This window comes from Lissotriton vulgaris, unplaced genomic scaffold, assembly GCF_964263255.1.
Source record: "Lissotriton vulgaris unplaced genomic scaffold, aLisVul1.2 SCAFFOLD_2063, whole genome shotgun sequence".
Lineage (NCBI taxonomy): Eukaryota > Metazoa > Chordata > Amphibia > Caudata > Salamandridae > Lissotriton > Lissotriton vulgaris.
In genome coordinates this window covers 311,622-331,591 of record NW_028254719.1, presented here as the reverse complement: position 1 = coordinate 331,591, position 19,970 = coordinate 311,622, and the positions used below count along the sequence as shown (strand labels likewise).

General features: G+C 46.1%; 1 protein-coding gene across 1 annotated transcript in view; it reads right to left on the bottom strand.

Moving 5' to 3' along the window:
- The window catches only part of SPO11 (SPO11 initiator of meiotic double strand breaks), a 367,632-nt gene that overhangs the window by 60,329 nt on the left and 287,333 nt on the right, over positions 1–19,970 (bottom strand). The window contains exon 8 of the mRNA XM_086951746.1: positions 5,510–5,546. Coding sequence (XP_086807872.1) covers positions 5,510–5,546 — 37 coding nt within the window. The remainder of the gene's footprint in view (positions 1–5,509; positions 5,547–19,970) is intronic.

The window sequence follows — 19,970 nt, the reverse complement described above, 5'->3', positions numbered from 1 at the left end:
ATTTTTGTTAGGCACGGGGAAATTAAGTGATTTGCCCAGAATCACAGGATGTTCAGTGTCATTGCCGAGACTCAAACCCAGCCAGTTCCCCACATTCGAGGGAGACAGCCCTCGAATGTGGGGAACACATTCGAGGGCTGTCGAATGTTTGCTGGAAATCCCGATTGATACAGGAATGGGATTTTATTCCCCTTAGAGATTATTCGTTTAGTGGGAATGCCCGCACATTCCATCCCCACCACCTGTGAAAGGTAAGTAACTGAAATGTAGTAGGGGGAAATGCTCCAAATAATGTCAAAATCAGCTCGCACACCAATTTACGTGATTATTCCTCGTACTCAGCACTGGCGCGTTATTGGAGAGAATTCCTGCATCCTGTTATTAACGCTCCATGCAGTATTGGTGATAATTAGGTGGAGGATTTCTAACTTGGCCTGTCTATCGATGGTGTGACGAACACTTAATTATGAAAGTCTTTTAACATCCAACCGGAGGGCTTAGGGGGCATTTACCTTGCTGGTTTTTGGGCCTCTGGTCTTGGAGCGTTAGGTTTTATACCGGGTTTGCCGTCTTGAAACCTGCTGTTGGTGGGGTCACGGGACGGGGTGGCACTGGCACTATGGCAGACACAGGGGGGTCGGGGGGCTAGGTGGCGGCGCTAGCCAGCCACTGCCAGTAGCCACTGTAGGAATAAAATTATGCAGGGGCCGGCCGCTCAACTACAGTCCGTCCGTGAGCACCTCTGCTCCTCTCGTCAGTCATGCGCAGTTAATTGCGCAATGCGCATGCGGGAAATGGAATTACAGCCGCACCCCACTAGAGGCGCTCCACGCGCAGACGCGGCAGAGGAGGAGACAGGGCATAATTCTGTGCGCTGCGCACAGGCACCCCCTTCTCCTCGCTCCGTTTGTTTAAGTTAGGTTGCACATACTTGCTGCAGTGCTACAGTGCACACACCGGTCAATCAGGCTTGCTGGCGGCGGCGGCGCTACAGTACTATTCGGGGGCGGCAGCCTGCATCGTAACTGATCGTAACTTGGAAAGTCTGATTGAGAGTCATGATTGATGTGGCTTCTTGTAAGTGAGTGACGTGACGCTGCTGGGGGCCGATTTTCAGTCCGACCGTCACAGGCTGTGACGGGCGGACTGAAAATCGGCCCCCAGCCACAAAACCGGCCCCCTTTTTGAAAACCGGCCCCCACCCCCTCCAGCCGACCGGGGGATTGCCCGGTGCCCGGCATTGCCAGTCCGGGCCTGCCCACAACTAACAACTAGTCACATAGCAAAGCAATGGAACATTTGTGCCCCTAATTGGTGTCCTGCCAGTGACTGTCCCCAGTGTACAGTAATGCCCAACTACCACACCCTCTTGGTCCCATTAAAGAGCTCAACCAAATGATAGCTAACGCACAGAGTAGACAGGTTTAACTTAGAGTAATGTGTAAATTATTTATGCAGTACCAAAACAGTAATAAAGTCAAAATACAAAACATTAAAAATTCCAAATAGTTCAGTTTATTTAACAAAATGACACCAAAAAAGGACCAAAATCCTATCAAGGGAACTGTAGATATGAATGCCTAAAGTTTAAAGTAGAAATAGCAGCAAACAACACATAGCACCAATTATATTCAATGGCTGTAGTAGCCAGGGACCTAGGCTCGGTTTCAGGCCTACCATGATAAGAGTGCAGGTCAGATCCAGCAACAAGGTTCACCCTGGTCATAGATGTTACCTTTTGATTTTGGCCTTGATTTAGAGTTTGGCAGAGAGGGTATTCCATAGCAATGCCAAAAGAGTACTCTCTGACAAACTGTAGGTCTGCCCACCTCGTTCAGAGCCAGGCAGGCTAAAACTATGTCGATGACAGGGCCTACTCTGGCTCCACTGCCAACATACTCCTCGGAACTGCCGGAGTACGGGAAATCAGAAGTCAGCCATTCTCCTGCCCACCCTATTTAGAGTGGGCAGTTGGATGGCTGTCCATCACCCCTTGCTAAGCCAGGAGGTCAGGGACAGTAAAAACAATACATAATTGCCACCACACCGTATAAGTAAACTACCATGATGTGGGGATCATTTGTTTTATATTTACCAAAAACCTATTCCTGCTTTGAAACAAGGTCATGTTTGACAGAGTCGTCCTCAAATTTTTACAACATTGATAGGAACCACCATGATGGCGCTTCCTGACAATTTAAAAAAAATTCTGTAGGCCCAACGGACATCTCTAACATTGGTAGACGCTGCAACCATATAGGCGAAAGAGTATATTACTCTACGGCCCTGACAGACATAGAACCTCAACCAAAGTATAAATCAGACTCTTAGAGCCCAATTATGAGTTTGGCCGTCCGACCGCCGGTCTACCATTGCGGTGGTCAGGAGTATGCCACAAAGCCAGTGGCATGCCAACCGCTGTATTCCGAGAAGACCGCGGAGCTGGGGGTGTTGTCTGGGCGATGCCATGGCATGCTTCAGCTCATTGAGAGCCGTTTAAAGCAAAACATATCCACTTGTTTCAGTGGTTTTTCCCAAGCAGGATTTGAGACTGTGCTGTAAAAAGGAGGCCCACAGCCACCACCCTGCCATTCTGTGGAGCCCAGAGGAGTTAGCTCTTCCTATTCACATCAGATGACCTACTGTTTGTGCCTGAGGGGCATTTCACACCATTCAAGGCTGAGCACAGGCGGAGAGCTGGTAGATGCTTATGCTAATTGGCCTTCTGATAGTTCAGGCAGGTAAAGGTTAACCTCCAAAAAGTTACTCATCCTTGCAATTTAGTAAAAATCGGACTTCACCATTGAAATGGATTTTTAGTAAATATTAAAAATAGTAGTTTTTTTTTCAAGCTGTTCTCTTTCCTGAGTTATCAGTATTAGCCTTTTAACCTGCACCTGGTTTTCTACATAGAACAGGTAGGCCTGCCACCGGGAAATAGCTTTTAGGGCCTGGTCTCTGCAGAGACATGGTAACATTAATTTTCTAGATGTATATACCATGCACACTGCCTTGTGGTCTACAAAGCCTACATAGTGGTAACTAACTAATATTTAAAAGGGAGGTTTTCACCCATGAAAAAGGGTTATTTGAACATGTCGCACTGCAGATATTCACTGCAGCAGTCAGGCTAAACAGGGTAGGCCTGAAATCATGTTTTCCCTGCTACTGCTACTGTAGTGGATGGCACACTAGGTCCACAAGATGTATTTAACTTCCAAGCTTCCTGACTGCAATTCAGCCATTTTAAAAGTAGGAGCACAGCCACTCTACTCTTAGTTAGCAGAGATAAAGTGTACAGAGTTAGCAAGGAAGCAAAAATATAAAATATAAGTTCCAGGAAAAAGTGTAAAAATCTGAGTTGAACATACAGAAAGAGCAGATTTCATACAAGCATGGTGTTCAACCTGTTACCTTACAGTAAGCAACACAGTCACTGAGGGCCTGATTATGAGTCTGGTGGTCCACAGACCGCCAGACTCATAGTGGTGTACCGCTGCACCGGACTGCCATTGCACCACAGCAATCGCCAGGGATCAGGAATTCCTGGCTGTGGCCTGGCGGTCTAGAAGCCGCAATATGCTTGGCGGGACCGATGCAGTTCCGCCAATCATATTACGAATTTCCTCTCCGCTACAGTTTATATGGCGGTTCCTCCTCCATGAAACTGTGGCGGAGAGTAAACTAAGGTGACCCTAAAGGGCCCCCTGTTGCCTCTGGGCCGTGGGGTGCATGCAGTGGGGCACATGTTGTGCCCCCCTCTGTACATGCACTCCAGTTCCTGCACGGCATGGACTGCACCATTCCATGCTGTGCAGGTACTGCCTTTGACGTTCCCATTGCGGTACCTATTTCATAGACACCGCTGTGGGAACGCCAAAGAACCACCTGCCAGTACCTAAAAAAGTCATAATCTGGTGAGCGGTGCACACACAGGTTTGGCGGTGCGGGAACAGGGTAGTGGCCTGGCGGTCCCGTACCAGCACCTCCAAAATCGTAATCAGGCCCCAAGTGCTAGCGATTAATGTCCGCAGCTGCGTGTCAGATTTCCCAAGAAACTGTCATAGAGAATTGGCTTCACTAACCGCTTTTAGAGGGCATTTAAATGGCCTTCCTGTCCCCTCAGTTGCGGCTAATGGTAACTCACATGGTTGGTGCATCCCAGCGACCATGGAAGCTCTCAGGCACTCCTCCTGAACTCAGTGCAAGTATGTATATTGTTTCTGTGAAGTACCGACTACAGGGATAGATTTGCCTTATGAAGCCTTCAACCTGACTTTAGGATGGGCAGGGCATATTCCATCTCCACAGGATGGATAGTTAGCACCTCATTATGACTTTTGTGGGTGAAACAACGGGGACTTTACCATGAGCACCAGAGAGAGGCAACCGCCGTTCATTGTTTCGGAGCTTAGCTGTAGCCAGCTCATGTATCTTATGTAATAACTCGGAAAAATGTAAAGTTATGCACTTTATACTTTAGAATCACATAAAAGAGACATGGAACTGTGATGTGAGCTGAACTACGCGTAACACGTTCATGATACAGTCAAATGTAAATGTAAATGTGTTGTATTTGTATAGCACGAACAGTTACCCGGAGGCATCCCGGCACTTGTACTCCTACCACAAGGGAACCCCTCCTGGCTTTTCCTTGTGAGGTGTCCACTCCTGGGCATCCCATGGTGAATCCAGGCATCCCTTGTGCATTGGGGGCCGTTGTAGAAACTAAGCAAGCTATTGCCCAGAGTTGCAGCGTGGGGCCCATGCTTAGATTCGGCACTGAGGCGAGAATATCCAGTCAGAGGAATTTAAGCCCGATCCCGCCGAGGCGGGAATCGAACCCTGGTCCCTGGCCAGCATTCTGCATCAAGGTCTGCTGCTCTAACCATTGAGCCACACTTCTCCACTGTCCTAGTCCTAGTTTTGCTTTTTGAAAACCAATGCAAAAATCTCCATGGCTCCTTCATATGTAATGCATGAATATCCCAAGCTGCAATATTGTATGTTTCAACCACATTCAAAGTGCCTCAAAAAGAAAGGTAGTACACCGCACTTCCATTCAAACTGCAGAACTTTTAACAAGACTACCAGGTAGGCTCGCAATTCTGATGCCTATTTCGAAAAATGGCAACCCCTCTTCGGGATAATGTATTCTGTACTGTTGGAATGAGTCATTTACGGTGAAAATGACAAATAAAGTAAAAAAAAATGACAACCCCAGGAACTGGTGACCTTATCTATGATAAATACAAATGTAAGCCTGCTCATTAACAACCTTCTCTGTATGCCATACGTCATATTACATTTCACAAATCAGCTCCAGGGCTAATATTCCAAGAAACATTTGATCGTAAGCCAAAGTCAGTATTTACGATGCAGTGATAGGGGCCCTGCAATTCTATTTTAAATGAATAGAAAATAATTTGGGAAAATATTATTCAACATGGAAATTTCATTGTTTGTACACTTCCCTTCCAAGCACAACCAGACACCATTCAAAGGATACTTTTAATTCCATGAACATTGGATGACACAAGTACTGCCTAAAACAACAAATCAAAATGTGAGGCATTAGTAGAGGTAAAGCAACTGATATTTTTGAAAACAGCAGAATTAAGCAAACATGTTAGGAATGATTTCCTAAGCAGTCATTTATCTTCCTGAACGACAATCCACAGATATGATTCCATCCACTCAAGGAGTAAGAAATGCTGTACATTATTTTGTATCGATAATACCAGACTTGTACGGGTTCCTCTATCTAGAAACGTATTTCCACAGTGGGGCTACCTTAAAGGTTAACTTTAGATTAATCAGGACGAATGATTGTTTGAATGCAAAGTAAAGCAAGCACGGCCACTTCATTAGTCCCTACAAGTGGGTGAGCTAAAAACCAACGATAGAGAAACAAAGGGACATTTTGATAGACTATCAGAGAAAAGACAAACCTAGAATGTTAGTAAGCATCCACACAAGACCATATCGTTAGGTTGAAATACAGAGTGCAGTACATAGATATGCCTCTGACGTTGCCATTTTGCTTGTTATTTATACCACACGAACAACTCTGAAATTTCACGAATAGTTTGACTTTTCGCAGGATTGTACAGCGAGAGAAAGTTAATTTCGTTTTTTTTCACCATTGTGGCTTGCACTTTTTACCATACTGCATAGGGAGTGACACCGAATTGAACAGATGTACATTTTGAAGGTTTTGTTAAAAAGCACACCGAAAATGATAGTATGTACATGCAATGCAATGTTTTAGATTGATTCTCATGCAAAAGTATATGCATAAGCATTACACAAATAATTCCCTAGCCCATGGCCCATATATTCAAGGAAACACATTCCGAGGACGATCTGTGGGGAGTATCTGACAACAAAACAAAGGTGTATTGGTTTGTTTTTCTATTCAAACGTATTTTATTAAATAAATCGAAAAACAGTGCAATACTTATTTTATTTATTTAATTTGTATAGCGCTACAGCTACCCACCAAGGGGTTTCCCGGCGCTAGTAGAATACTTGACACAAGGAGTGGATATACAGATAATAAATATTTTAAATGATATAAAGAAGGATTAGAAATCAATACCACTCTAATAAATATTGAATGAAATAATGGTAAACAATGTTTTAACTTAAAATAATATTATTAATTGTGCGGCTCCATTTGAAAAGGGGTGGGGCGCGGCTAACTGCCGAAGATGGCAGACTGACTTTTCTAGTGCTCCCTCCGGGTACTAGAAAATCACGTATTATACGAGCCCAGCACACAGCAATACTGCTGCATCCGCGAGGTGTAATCCTTGCACAACATGACGTAGTTTCCAGTGGGTTGGTCGTCTTTGGGAGCCAGCAAACAACTGTGCGCATGGCCAGTGGCCCGGCACTCGCATTGAAGGACAAGCATTTGCAATGCAATCGGTCTCGCCTTTGGGACCTTATATGTATTTAGCTATGCAGCACATTAGCCTGGGTGCTGAAACATCTACTGTTCTTTAACATGGAGGGAAAGTAAGCACCAAACTGCGTGACACACCAGGTATGGGAACACATGGAGAGAAACATTGCCTTTCAACTGGAAATGGTATAGTCCAAAGCTCTGTTTTTTATATAAAATCAGGGCCTTCGGTGGTCATATAACTGAAAATACAAGATTTGAAAAAAAATATTATTGTCTACGGGTGCTCATGGAAGACAATTTCTAAGGGCTGGAATCTAGAGAATGCTAAAGTGATTCTGGTATTTTACTGACCTCTGTTGGACGTTTTCAATCAAGGAAGTTAAATAGAGGCAGTTGCCAGAAAACTTTAAAAAAGAAAGTCTCTCAGCAGAAAGCAATTCTGGTATTTTACTGACCTCTACTGGTCGTTTTCTGTCAAGACAATTAAATAGAGGCAGTTAACCAAAAAAAAAAGTCCCTAAGCGGAAGCAGACAAGTCCTAGGGCTGATCTCCAGAGCCCACGAAGTACATACACATAAGAGTGTATACTAAAGTATATACAATAGGTCTTGAATGCTCAACCTAAAAAAGCAAGTTCTTTCATTTTCTTTCCCCACCTCGGAGAACCCACTGCTCATATTACTGCACTGTAGAGCGAAAGGATCCTGCTGTGCTCTCGTACTCCCCCCGTGTGGCTCCCCGAACGATCATGTGCCGATGAACTGATCGAGGATTGGCACAAATTGACAATGCGCAGAGACGCAGCAAGCGGCCCATGGGAGCTTCTTTCGCCCGTCGAGCAGCAGGGGACGGACTGACTGGCCAGACCGCCGGGGGTAAGGGACTGTGCATAGCAGCAGATCTTTAACTGGGCCAGGTCTCACCGGTGCTAAGCACCAGCAGTTTTTTAAAGGAGGCCCCGAAACGGGTCTCCATCGGTTTCTGTTTTGTGCCCTGGCCCAGGCAGTCCGTTTTTTTCTTGACTGCAGTGACAGCATGCACTCGATGTGCGCATGCTCACACTGCTCTCTTCTCACCAGTGGAGAACGTACGGCATGACATCATGCCAGGTGAGCGTTGTTGGGGAAGGGAAATCCTTTAAAGAGACATTTTCTCTTTGGATTTCCTTCTCTTTTTGAAACTCAGGAGCAGCAACATTGTTGTGATGTCACCAGGACTTTAAATGGAAGCTTTTTAAATATTACATACAAGCCATAGTTGCTGCTTATTTATCTTATGTAACTAACAGCCAATAGTCCTGACTTGTTGTAGGTATGATGTCACTTGTTGTATCAGATATTTGGATGCAATGACAGAAACAGCAAAATACAAGTCAGGCGGCACACTATGCTAAGCACAGATTTTTAGCCTAGGTGTTTTTAAGCCACACCATCAATTACATTGGCCACACCCCTTTGAGAGACCCCCCAGTTTTTTCAACCCACTTAAAGCCCTGCGGAGTAGTATGGCTGGGCTTCATGATTAGTGGCCCGGCTGCCGCCCTGAGTGGTGTGAAGTGTGCCCCCATTACCCTCGCACAACCGTAATGGCCCTCACCTGACTGCTCTGTGCACCACGGAGCAGGGAGTTTCTGCTTAGTTCACCTTGTGGAAATCCCAGACTTACTTCTGCTCCAAGATGCCACCTGAGAACTTCCTCCTGCACCTGGAGTACACTGCAGTCCGTATTTGACGCCATGGTTTCTCAGAGATGCGTGGAGTGGCTCGAACTGGCCCTGGGGGATTGCAAGAACCTTGTGAGCACTCACTGACTAATTCGCTGGGGCCGCTGGTGGAGCTGGGGACTTTGGTTTGAGATCGCTGACCAGTTCCCCCAAACCATACATAGAGCCACAGATTGTATGCTTTTCTACTGGGAACTGCAGTAGAGAGAAAGTGGGCCCAAAAGCATAGGCACCAGGGTATATTGAGCATTGCATTTGCCAGCACTCCCTGTCCCGTCCCATCGCTGCAGATTCCTATTTCCCAATTGTAGTGAACTTGGCATACAAACTTCACCATCTTTTCTCTATTGGCAAGCTGCTGCTGTTGGTGGGCATTTAAACTGTGGGCCTCTAATCTGTTGGGCTACTTGCTCTTTCTTGAATCCTAGGATCGCAGTGGAATAGAGGATACTTCTTGCTCCTGCCTTGTAGTAACTATGCCCAGTTCCCAACTGCAGCTGCCATCCTTCATCCCACTCTTACCCAAAGTATTTTTTTTGTGTGCCACAGGCACAACTTGGCTGGTCATTGAGCAAGGGGTCTGTGTCAATCCAAAGGCCGTAGGACTGCCACGTGAGCTAGAGCGATCCTTGCCTACCTGAAAGCATTCTTGAATCCTCCAACCCAGCCACGTTTCTACAACCAAAACGACTCGGCCGCCACTATGCAAGACCGCTGTCAATCTCAACATGGTCACTCCGAAGGTTCCAAGACCAGCATGTTGGAAGACTGTATTGCGCCTATGGTGCTGAGCCCCACACCTGTTAAGCTGGACATATCTTGCAAGACATACAACAGTATAAAATGGCTATAGAGCACGGCATTGGTATATGGGCTAAGGGATGAACACCGTAAGTTGTCGGATAGGGTTAAGTCCATCGAACCAGCCTTGACCAAACTGGATCCACAACAAGTGCAACACTCTTTCACTCTATATGAACTTTGGAAACAACTCAGCGCTCTACATGACAAAGCACAAGACGCTGAGGGACAAGGGCAACACAGCAATGTGCGAGTCACTGGATTACCGAAGGGAGCCTAAGGGCACAATGCTATGCTGCTCATGGAAAACTGGCTGAAGACCAGTGTGGTCCCTCAAGGAATGTCTGCTCTGTTAACTGTGGAGAGAGTGCATCGTGTTCCAATGAGACGCTTGCCTCCGGGGGCTCGCATTGTCAATTTCAGAGACTGCGACATGGTACTGCAAAAACACAGAGCATGGGCCCATATTTATAGATAATTCAACCATAGCCCTGGTGCCGGATTACACATTGGCAGAATAGCATCTTTTCTAGAAGTCAAGAAACAACGCAGGACAAAGGGCCTCACCTACTCGCTGATGTTCCTGGCCTGGCTGAAAGTCATTCATGATCACCAAACTCTATTCTTTGAAACCAGGACGTTGTATGGGACTGACTGGAACAACAATTGCGATTCTCCTATTAACATGACGAGAGAATCTGGATTTCATTAAAGACACGGAGGCTAACATTATGCATTAATCCTTTTAATGCAGCTCACAAACACAGCCGCTACATCACACAGGTAAGAATAAGAATTAGGTGACATCACAGTATCCATAAAGGCCAGGTGCCAAGGGAGATCAACCTCTTTTAAAATGGCTCGAGTGACAGGAGAAGTTGAAACAAAGGAGTGAAACTTGAACTTGAATGAAGAATTGGAGACCAGGAGTAAAACTTGAACTTGAAAGAAGAATTGGAGACTGTGAGACGACGTCCCGGCAACCCCAACATGACCACCGCCCTTCCCCGAACCTACCTCCTTCGCTACCACCGGGACTGTATCCCCGGCCTCAAAACGCCGCCATAAGGACCAGACTCGAAACGCCAACCAGAGCCCAGAGAATCACGCCCTTCTTTTCCCCACAGGGACCAACCAGAACACCGGGTCTGACGGACTCAAATCTCGCGGACCCCGGAAGCTCCGCCCCTGTGGCAGCGACAGAACAGGATAAAAGGGAGAACCAGGAAGAGAACGCCGTCGGAGATTTGTGGCAGGAACCTCGGACTGGTGGTCGTGAAGGAGAAGAAGCTGGAGACGGAGAGCAGACGGGCGAAGCAGACGTGTGGACCGAAGAGTGGTGGAGTCCACAGGAGGTGGCTGAAGAGCGGCCGTAACTCAACGGAGAGTTACGGCGGACCGCGTGAGTGCCTTAAACCTTCCTATTACCTGGAGCCCCCTGTAAAGTCCCTGTACAATATTCCCCTTCTCTTTAGAATCACGTCCCCTGCACTGTATTATAGTTGTATAGCACCCCACTGCATGCCCCGCCATTTCCTTCACGTCCCGACCGAACACCCTTTCTTCTTACCGACCCGTGTTCCTACCTCCCGATACCTTCCTTCCCTCACTGTCTCTTTCCGTCCCTTCTACAACACGTCCCGGGTGACGGTGAGCGTTATAGAGTTCCTGAGACTAGGATAGGACTAACGGTCCCTTGTTTTCTCTTTTGCTTCCTGCCCTCCGTGGATCCTCCACGTCACCGGAGCCGCCGTTGGAACACCCGAAGACAGCGAGCTGTAAGGAAGACCCGGAGTGGATCCCGTACCCTGAAGTCTTCCTTGTTTTCCTTGTGTCCTACTCTGTGACTCTCTGCAATAAACAGCCAGTATAGCACACTATATACAGCCTCCTCGCCTGCTTTTCCGGCCCGCTGCACACCCTCCCTCACAGAGACCTTCTCAAATTCCATGTAGAAACATCAATTAGGATTATCTGAAATGGAAAAGGAGTAAATCAACGAGAAGGACAAAAAGGATCTTCATAAGAAGCATGAACAGGAATATCAGAGTAAAGAAGCATAAATTGTAAACCAGATTAAATAACAATTCATAATTACCCTCAGGGAGGGAAGGGAGGGATAATGTTAGCCTCCGTGTCTTTAATGAAATCCAGATTCTCTCGTCATGTTAATAGGAGAATCGCAATTTCATTACAAGAAAGGAGGCTACATTATGCATGTTGGTAGCCTTGAATAACTGCATCAGAGACATGTTCAATTGGTTTACAATAATGATGAGCAAAAGTATAGGCATTAGACCAATCAGCAGACTTAAGGATAGCATCCAACTTACCACCAGACCAGAAAGACTTGCTGGCCATAGCACTCCTGAGAGAGTGAGCCTGGAATTTAGACAGGTCAATACCAGCAAAGTTCATAGCAATCTTAACCCACCTAGCGATAGAGCAGGATGAGATGGGCTTAAAGGGACTAACGTAAGAAACTAAAAGTTGATTTGCACCAGGAGGACAAAGGTTAGACATTCTGGAATCGTATTCCTTCATGCAATCAACAACACATAGTTTTGGATGGGAATCAAAACGAGGGTAAAAGATAGAATCAGACATGGTTTTAGTTCTTCTAAATATTTCAAACTTAACACCAAACATGTCATAACATCTATTAGAGATGTCCAGAGCTTTGACATCAGAAACTCTGCGACAAGAAACTAGACATAGAAGGGAGGCAAGCTTAATTGAGAGACATTTCCTGTTAAGGAGAGAATTGTTAGGCCATGAACAAAAAAGATCAAGCAAAAGTTTAACATCCCAAACGGATTGATATCTAGGACGAGGGGGTCTCTTAAGACGAATACTTTTAAGAACTCTACAGATAATAACGTTTTTCCTACCTTTTTACCATTGACAAGAGCATGACCGGCTGAAATTGCAGATCTAAAACAATTAATAGATCTATAGGAGAGACCATTATCATAGATTTCAACAAGGAAATTAACAATAGAGACTATAGGTGCCTCCACGGGATCCAGGTTCCTCTCCAAGCACCAACTAGACCATTTCTTCCAGATGTTATTGTATCTGTAATGGGTTCCAGGTGCCCATGACTCGCCGAGGAGAGTGAGAGCAGATGACGAAAGTCCAGACAATTGGTGAGATTGCCTGACACTTTCCAGGCAAGAAGGTTCAAACTCCCTGAAAGAACCAGGTGATGATCCTCTCCGTCTGCGTTTAGGAGGAGGCCCTGAATTGCGGGAATCAAGAAGGGAACGTCGCAAGAAAGTTCCAGAGCTGTGGGGAACCAGGCTTGAGACGGCCAGAAAGGAGTTATCAGGACAAGGGACCATTGTTCTTGTCTCACTTTCTGAAGAACCCTCTGAATCATTGCAAAAGGGGGAAAGGCGTAAGGGCGAAGGGGAGCCCAAGGCTGGAGGAAAGCGTTCACAGCTAGAGCACCCGGGTCTGGCATCCAGCTGAAATACTGGGGAAGTTGGAAGGTCAATCTGCTTGCGAAAAGGTCCACGTCAAAGGGACCCCAAAGAGTGTTCAGGGAATTGAAGATCGATGCATCGAGTTTCCAGTCGCTGAAATCTTGAAGGAACCTCGAGTTCCAATCCGCTGAAAGATTGGATTTCCCTGGAAGGTATTCTGCTCTCAATGAAATTTTGTGTTCTAGACAGAACATCCATAATTTCTTGGCCAGATCCGAAAGGTCTGCGGACCTCGTGCCACCGAGACGGTTGATGTAAGAGACCGCAGAAACGTTGTCCATTTTTAGAAGGACAGATCTGCCTTGAAGTGAGTGTCTGAAACTCATCAAGGCATAGAGCCCAGCAGTCAGCTCTAAAAAATTTATATGGTGGGAGGACTCCGAAAGGGTCCAAACTCCACCGGTGTCTTGGTCGAGGAGGCGAGCACCCCAGCCGTGCAGACTGGCGTCTGATTCCAAGACAAAGTCTGGGGTGGAACCGAAGATAGTCCTTCCATTCCATGCATCCAAATTGTCCAGCCACCAAGAGAGTTCCAGTCTCGCTGGTTGGTCCAGAGAGATCATGTCCCCATACCAGAGACCGGAACGAAGGGCTTGGGCTTTCACCCTCTGGAGAGCACGATAGTTTAGGGGACCCGGAAAGATGGCTTGGATCGAAGAAGAAAGAAGACCCAAGAGCCTGGCTAATTCTCGTAGGGAGAGAGATTGATGTTTCAGGACAAACCGGATTTCTTTTCGAATTTTCGCAATCTTCTTATTCGGCATTAAGAGAAGACAGCTTGAGGTGTTCACGGTGAATCCTAAAAATTCGAGGGATTTTGAGGGTGTCAGGATGGATTTTTCTCTGTTTATGATAAAACCAAGACTCTCTATCAACTCCATGGAGACCCTGAGGTCTTCCAAAATTTGTTCTTGGGTTTGAGACATGATGAGGATGTCGTCTAAGTAGATAATTAGACGAACCCCTTTTGCTCTCAGAATCGAAACGATGGCTCTCATGACCTTGGTGAAACACCAGGGGGCGGATGAGAGACCGAAGGGGAGAGCTTGAAATTGGTAGAGGTGTCCGTCCCAAATAAATTGGAGGAAGGATTGATATTCCTTGGCCATGGGGATAGTAAAGTAGGCATCCTTTAGGTCTAGCTTGACTAACCAGTCTCCTTGAAGGAGAAGGTCTCTGAGAAGATGGATGCCCTCCATCTTGAAGTGACGATAAACCAAGTATTTGTTTACTTCCCGTAAGTTTATCACTGGTCTCCAGCCTTTGTCCTTTTTCTCTACCAAGAAGAGGGTACTTACAAAATTCTTTTGTGACCAAGGAACCTCGATAATAGCACCCTTTTTTAGCATAGAGGAGACCTCCTCCTTGGCAATAGCTAGATGTTCTGGGGGAAGGTCCAAGGGTCTTGGAGTCGTGGATTGGTAAGGGATGTCCACGAAATCTATCTTGAAACCGCGGACAGTTTGGAGGACCCACGGGTCCTGAGTATAACTTTCCCAGACATGGTAAAACAATTTGAGCCTTCCCCCGACCTTTGGAGGGGAAGGGGAAAGGAAAGCACTTACTTGAGGTGTTGGTATTAGGTGCTCCACGGGAGGAGAAGCCTCTGCCTCGGGAACCACGACCTCCTCGTTGGGGGTAGAACTGTTTGTTAGAAGGGTAGTATCCTCTTCCTGCACCACCTCTTCCTCTGCCGGAGTTATAGGGCCGGAAGTTGGCACGGCCGGAAGAACGGCCCCTTCTTCCGGCCTGACCAAAAACATTAGAAGGGAAGACTTTTTTTAGGTTGCTTTGAGCCCTATCAAGAGCCGTAAAGGTCGCAACATATCTGCCAATAGACTTAATCATGTCTTGCCCGAAAAGTAGGCCTTGGGGCTCGGTAGAAGGTTCCTTGTCAGCAAGGTCCCCGAGTTTGGGGTTAATTCTGTTTAGGACAGTTTTCCTCCTTTCCATGTTAAGGCTTGAATTGGCATTCCCTAAGAGAACGATAGCTCTCTGGCTCCAACCCCTGATGAGTGCAGTGTCGAGGGGAGTATCTGAAATATAGGATTCCTCAGCGAGATCAAGGATTTTGGTGAGAGGGCCTAGTATGTCTAGAAGACGGTCCTGGCAGGATTTAAATGCTCTTTCGAGCCCTTTTCTTGGGTCTTTTCCCAGTTTAAAAAGGAATTTAATGAGGTCTGGGTCGAGGTTGGGGGTCTGGCAGACCTTATCCCCAATAGATGGTCTGGGGCACTCAGCTCGCATAATGTTCCTTGCATCGATTTCCAAGGAGTTTCTTAGCCATTTGGTTATAAACTTGCTGACATGTTCCTGGGGGGACCATTTGGAGCTATTAGGGCGTGAGATATTCATGGGAGAAAACATCTCTCCTCCTAGGGGGTCAAGGATGGTATCCTTGGAGGAGGGAGAGGGGTCAAACTCGGAAAAGGAGTTGGGGTCAGAGTCAAAGTAGTCTTTAGGGTCGAAAATGAACTCGTCGTAGGGTTCCCCGAAAGTCTCCTCTACGTCAGAGTAAGTATCGGAATGAGCACTAGCACCATCACCACTTGTGCCGCTTAGGACACCTTCCAAAGTTGTACCGCCAGGGGTACCCAACCTAGTTGTGCCGCGAGGGGCACCAATACCTCTTGGAGCGCTAAGGCTTCCCAAATCCAGAGAGGTGCTTGGACCTCCAAAGTTCCCCGCACAACTATCTATAGTGTGCTTGGTTTTCCTAGGTGCTTTAAGTTTTGTAGGGTTGTTAGGGTGTTGCCCAGGGTCACAGAGTGTCCTTTTACGAGATATCAACTCGTTAAAAGTATCGAGCATGCATGCTCTCATTTCTTTTTTTTAAAAGTTTTTGAAAGCGTCACTATTGTGAGAAGGGGAAGAAGCTGTAGCGTCTTCACTCTCCATATCAGACATGTTTTTAATATATATGAGCCCAAAGTAAAGATAAAGCTCCGTTTGCCACTTATATATGAGTTCAAGGTGTTCCGTTTGCCACTCAATGGTCTTAAAAGTGTAGAAATGGGTCGTTTGCCACTTAATGGTGTTTAGCCAGTTGATCCCCGTCTTGTGGAGAGCGCAACAGGGAAACCGACGCGCTCGAGCTGCAGAGGGCTCGAGGGAAAGAGGAAAGACCCTTGCGAGGCAGGGCGCTCTGCGCTACCGTTGCAGAGGGTCATTCCTCAGTGTTTAAGCGTTCGTCGCTCAGAGCGAGTGTCTGAGCGCGAGCGCGAGGAGTCGGGATAGCGGGCATTTTTAGGAGAAATTCGTTTTGTGGGGCAGTGTGAGAAGCGTGAAGCGAGAAGCGTGAGGGGGAGAAAGCGTGAGGGCGGACATGGAAGGACAGCAGGGGAAAGCGTGAGAAACGGAAGAAGAGACAACCATAGATTGGAAGTCACAGTGAAAGGTAACCGAGTAGGGGTAAAAGCGTTCACACAGTGTTCAAAATAACGGGTAAAAGCGCTCACGCAATCTTCAATCTTCAAGATAGCAGTATAATATACAGTTTATCTAAGATAAGATTATATTACACGGCTTATCATTTAGCTTATCACTAATCATTTAGCTTAACATATATGTTACACAGCTTAAGATCTGAATATGCTATTTTAGCTTAACAATGTAAGGTCTAAAAGAGTAGTGGAAAGACAACTTATCTGTTTGAGAGCCGCATTTAAAAGAGGCTGATCTCCCTTGGCACCTGGCCTTTATGGATACTGTGATGTCACCTAATTCTTATTCTTACCTTTGTGATGTAGCGGCTGTGTTTGTGAGCTGCATAAAAGGATTAATGCATAATGTAGCCTCCTGTCTTGTAATGAAATACCCACCCACATGTTGACCTCCTCCATAGGAACCATCCTGTCAACAGATGTGGTGGCCCCCCAGCGCCGCAGGCATGGGGTCTCTGGAATTCCATCATTCAAAGTGGTCACATCCCCACAACAGGGCCTTGAGGGGCAACGAGCTGTGATCGCAACGGTGTCCTCCATAAGGAAACAACAACTATTACCTCCTTCTACTTCCTCGGCGAATGGCGCTTCGGACTCCGATTCCAACACCAGCATGGCTCTTTTGCCCTACATAACACCACAAACTGCGGACAATGTGATCCGAATGCATGGACCAGTAACACTCCCCCGTTTCCTATTGTTCTTTCCTCTCAAAATGTTTTTAGGGGCCTGGTTGGTGACCACCACTGAATACCGCTCCTCCTGATAAGTGTACTGTTTACTTTGTATTGCGCCTTAATGATGTGATTTCTTGTGCCACGTTTGAGGAGGTTCTGCAGCTTTGCAGTTTCGTACATCACTAACCTGCTTTATAGCCATTGTTGGCCTACCCGACTGTGGTTGCACACAAGAATTCATTGTTAATATGATTTTACAGATTTGGTTGAACAAATGTTCTTTGCTGGACCTACTATTGGGGTATTGCTTTTCATTTTTTGCCATCAGTTTGTCACATCTATCTCATGTAGTATAATATGCCTGACAGAAACTATTTATATTTTTTCCTTGAATGTCTAATGTTACCTGTAAGTATAAAATCTTAACCTGGAATGTCAAGGGCATTGGTTCCACCCACAAGCGTCATAGGGTCCTTTTCTAACTCAATTGCGGTAAAGCTTGTCTAGTCTACCTCCAAGAAATGCACCTCTCTGCTGCTGAGATGATCAATCTTTGCATGAAATGGAGAGGTCAACTGTTCGCTACCACATATTCTGCCCTTGCCTGTGGTGCAGCTGTTTGGCTGAGGGCTGTAGTAACATTTGAGGTTTGTGATACTAAGCTAGATGTGAAGGGTCACTATATTTTTGCTCGTGGGGCTCAAGATGGTGGGCAGTATATATGCCCCTACTGGACGTATTTCTAGCACATTTGTCCCCAGTTTTAGCTGATTGGTTGCCGTTCCCCTTGGTTATGGACAAACATCTCACCCGCTCCCACCCTCCTATTCAAAGTACTAACTCGGTCAAACAGGCCAAAGCGCTAAGAAACATGATGGTGGGTTGGTCCTTGACTGATGCTTGGAGGGCTCACAACGTAGAGATGAGAGCATTTTCCTACTATTCCCCACCCCTCCTAGCATACCCGCTTGTGCCGTATTCTTCGTCCTTCAACCTTGCAAGCACAAATCACTGATATCACCTAACTGGTTAAAACCTTTTCAGACCACAACACCCTAGTATTGATTGTAGGGTTGGGCCAGGTCCCAACCTCTATCCCAACATGGCAGCTGAAACCTATCCTGCTAGAGAACATTGTGTTTAAGGATGCTCTGGCTACTACCATTAGCACATATTTTGCCACTGCTTCATCCCCATTGATAACATGGGAAACATTTAAAGTAGTGATAAGGGCAGTATCCAAGACTATGGTCGTGGAGGCACAACAATCTGTTCTAAATTGTCTACGCATACTTAGGATCTCAGAAACACAGCTGGGGTTGCTCGCACACGAAACAGCACATGATGATGCTAAAGCAGCCAGGCTACAGAACACTAGAATTAAACATGCCGAACTTTTGGAACGCCTGTGAGTAATAGACTATACTACTTATACACAAAAATTGCACACAGAAAGTGACAAGTCTGGTTTGCTATTGGCGTAAATGATCCATTCAACACCACCATCTACCCCTGTCGTCTTGGTGCTTTTGCCTGCCAATGTTACATATACTACCCATTTAGGTATTAATTAGGCCCTTCCTGAATATTACGCCAGGCTTTGCGAAGTCCACTCCCTCTACCAACATAGCCATTTTTCTTGACACCTTACAGTTACCTCGGGTCGCATCATAGGGAGATGTTAGGGTTCCCTTTGTCATTGGGAGAACTTCCACAGGCTATTGGTGAGCTAGCACGTAATAAGACACCCGGATGGATAGCTTACCAATCGAATTTTATGCCATGATCGCTTCCCATCTTGTTCCACAATTACAGAAACTTTTTAATACCTTCTTAGAAGCGGGCTCACTACTGCCCACAACGAAGCAAGCCCTAGTAATATAATTACTTACGTCTTGTTGTAATCCTACAGACCCATCTTCCTGTAGACCCCTATCCCTTCTAAACACAGAATACAATATATTGAGTAAAGGTCCTGGCGAGACAATTGCTTCTCCTGCATCCCGAATTAATACACATAGATCAATGTGGATTTGTTCCACGCAGAAGCACATCTCTGAATATCCGACATTTATACCAAGTTATAGAGGTGGCGAGGGACCACTACCCCGCAGCGGGCTGCATCTCTCTCGATCTACAGCAAGCATTCAACAAATTGGGATGGGAATACATGTGTGCCACACTGGTTCCATTTAATATTACTCCCACCTTTATTCCATGGGTCTGACTCTTGTACACTGACCCCACCCGTAGAGCAAAGACTGGAGCACACATTTCCTCCTATTAGCCAATATTTTATGTGGCGAGGCAGGATTGCCCACTGTCAACTCTCCTATTGGTTTTGGCAATGGAACCCATGGCAACAAGCCTTTGACAATTGGCGGATACCTGGGGCATACCACAGGGGCCTCAGCTACACGCCATCTCAAAGTAAGCAGATGGCATGATAGTGTGCATTTGTGACCTTACTGTGGATTTAACACCAATCTCTAACTTGCTACACTTGTTTGGTGACCTGTCTGGCCTCCATGTCAACCTCACTGAATCCCATGCATTTTCATTTGGGGAAAACATAGTCAGTCTTACCTTGCTCGTGGGCTCCCAACCTATTCAAGTAGTACAACATATGCTTAGATACTTAAGTATTCAGATCTATAGAGCCATCCCAGATTTAATTGAAGTTAATCTAATAAAAGCCATCCCATCACTAAAATCCGCAGTGCGTTTCTGGGTAACACTACCTCTGTCGGTGGTAGGCGATGGGTTCTAGCTAAAATGGCAATGTTGCCCCATCTTCTATACTATTTTGTTAATTTACCAGTCGTAGTCACGGTGATGGTTTTCAAAACACTCAATTCCTTACTGATTGAACTGTTATGAGGCACAGGCCGCAATAGTGTTAGCCTCTTTAAAATGTAGTTACC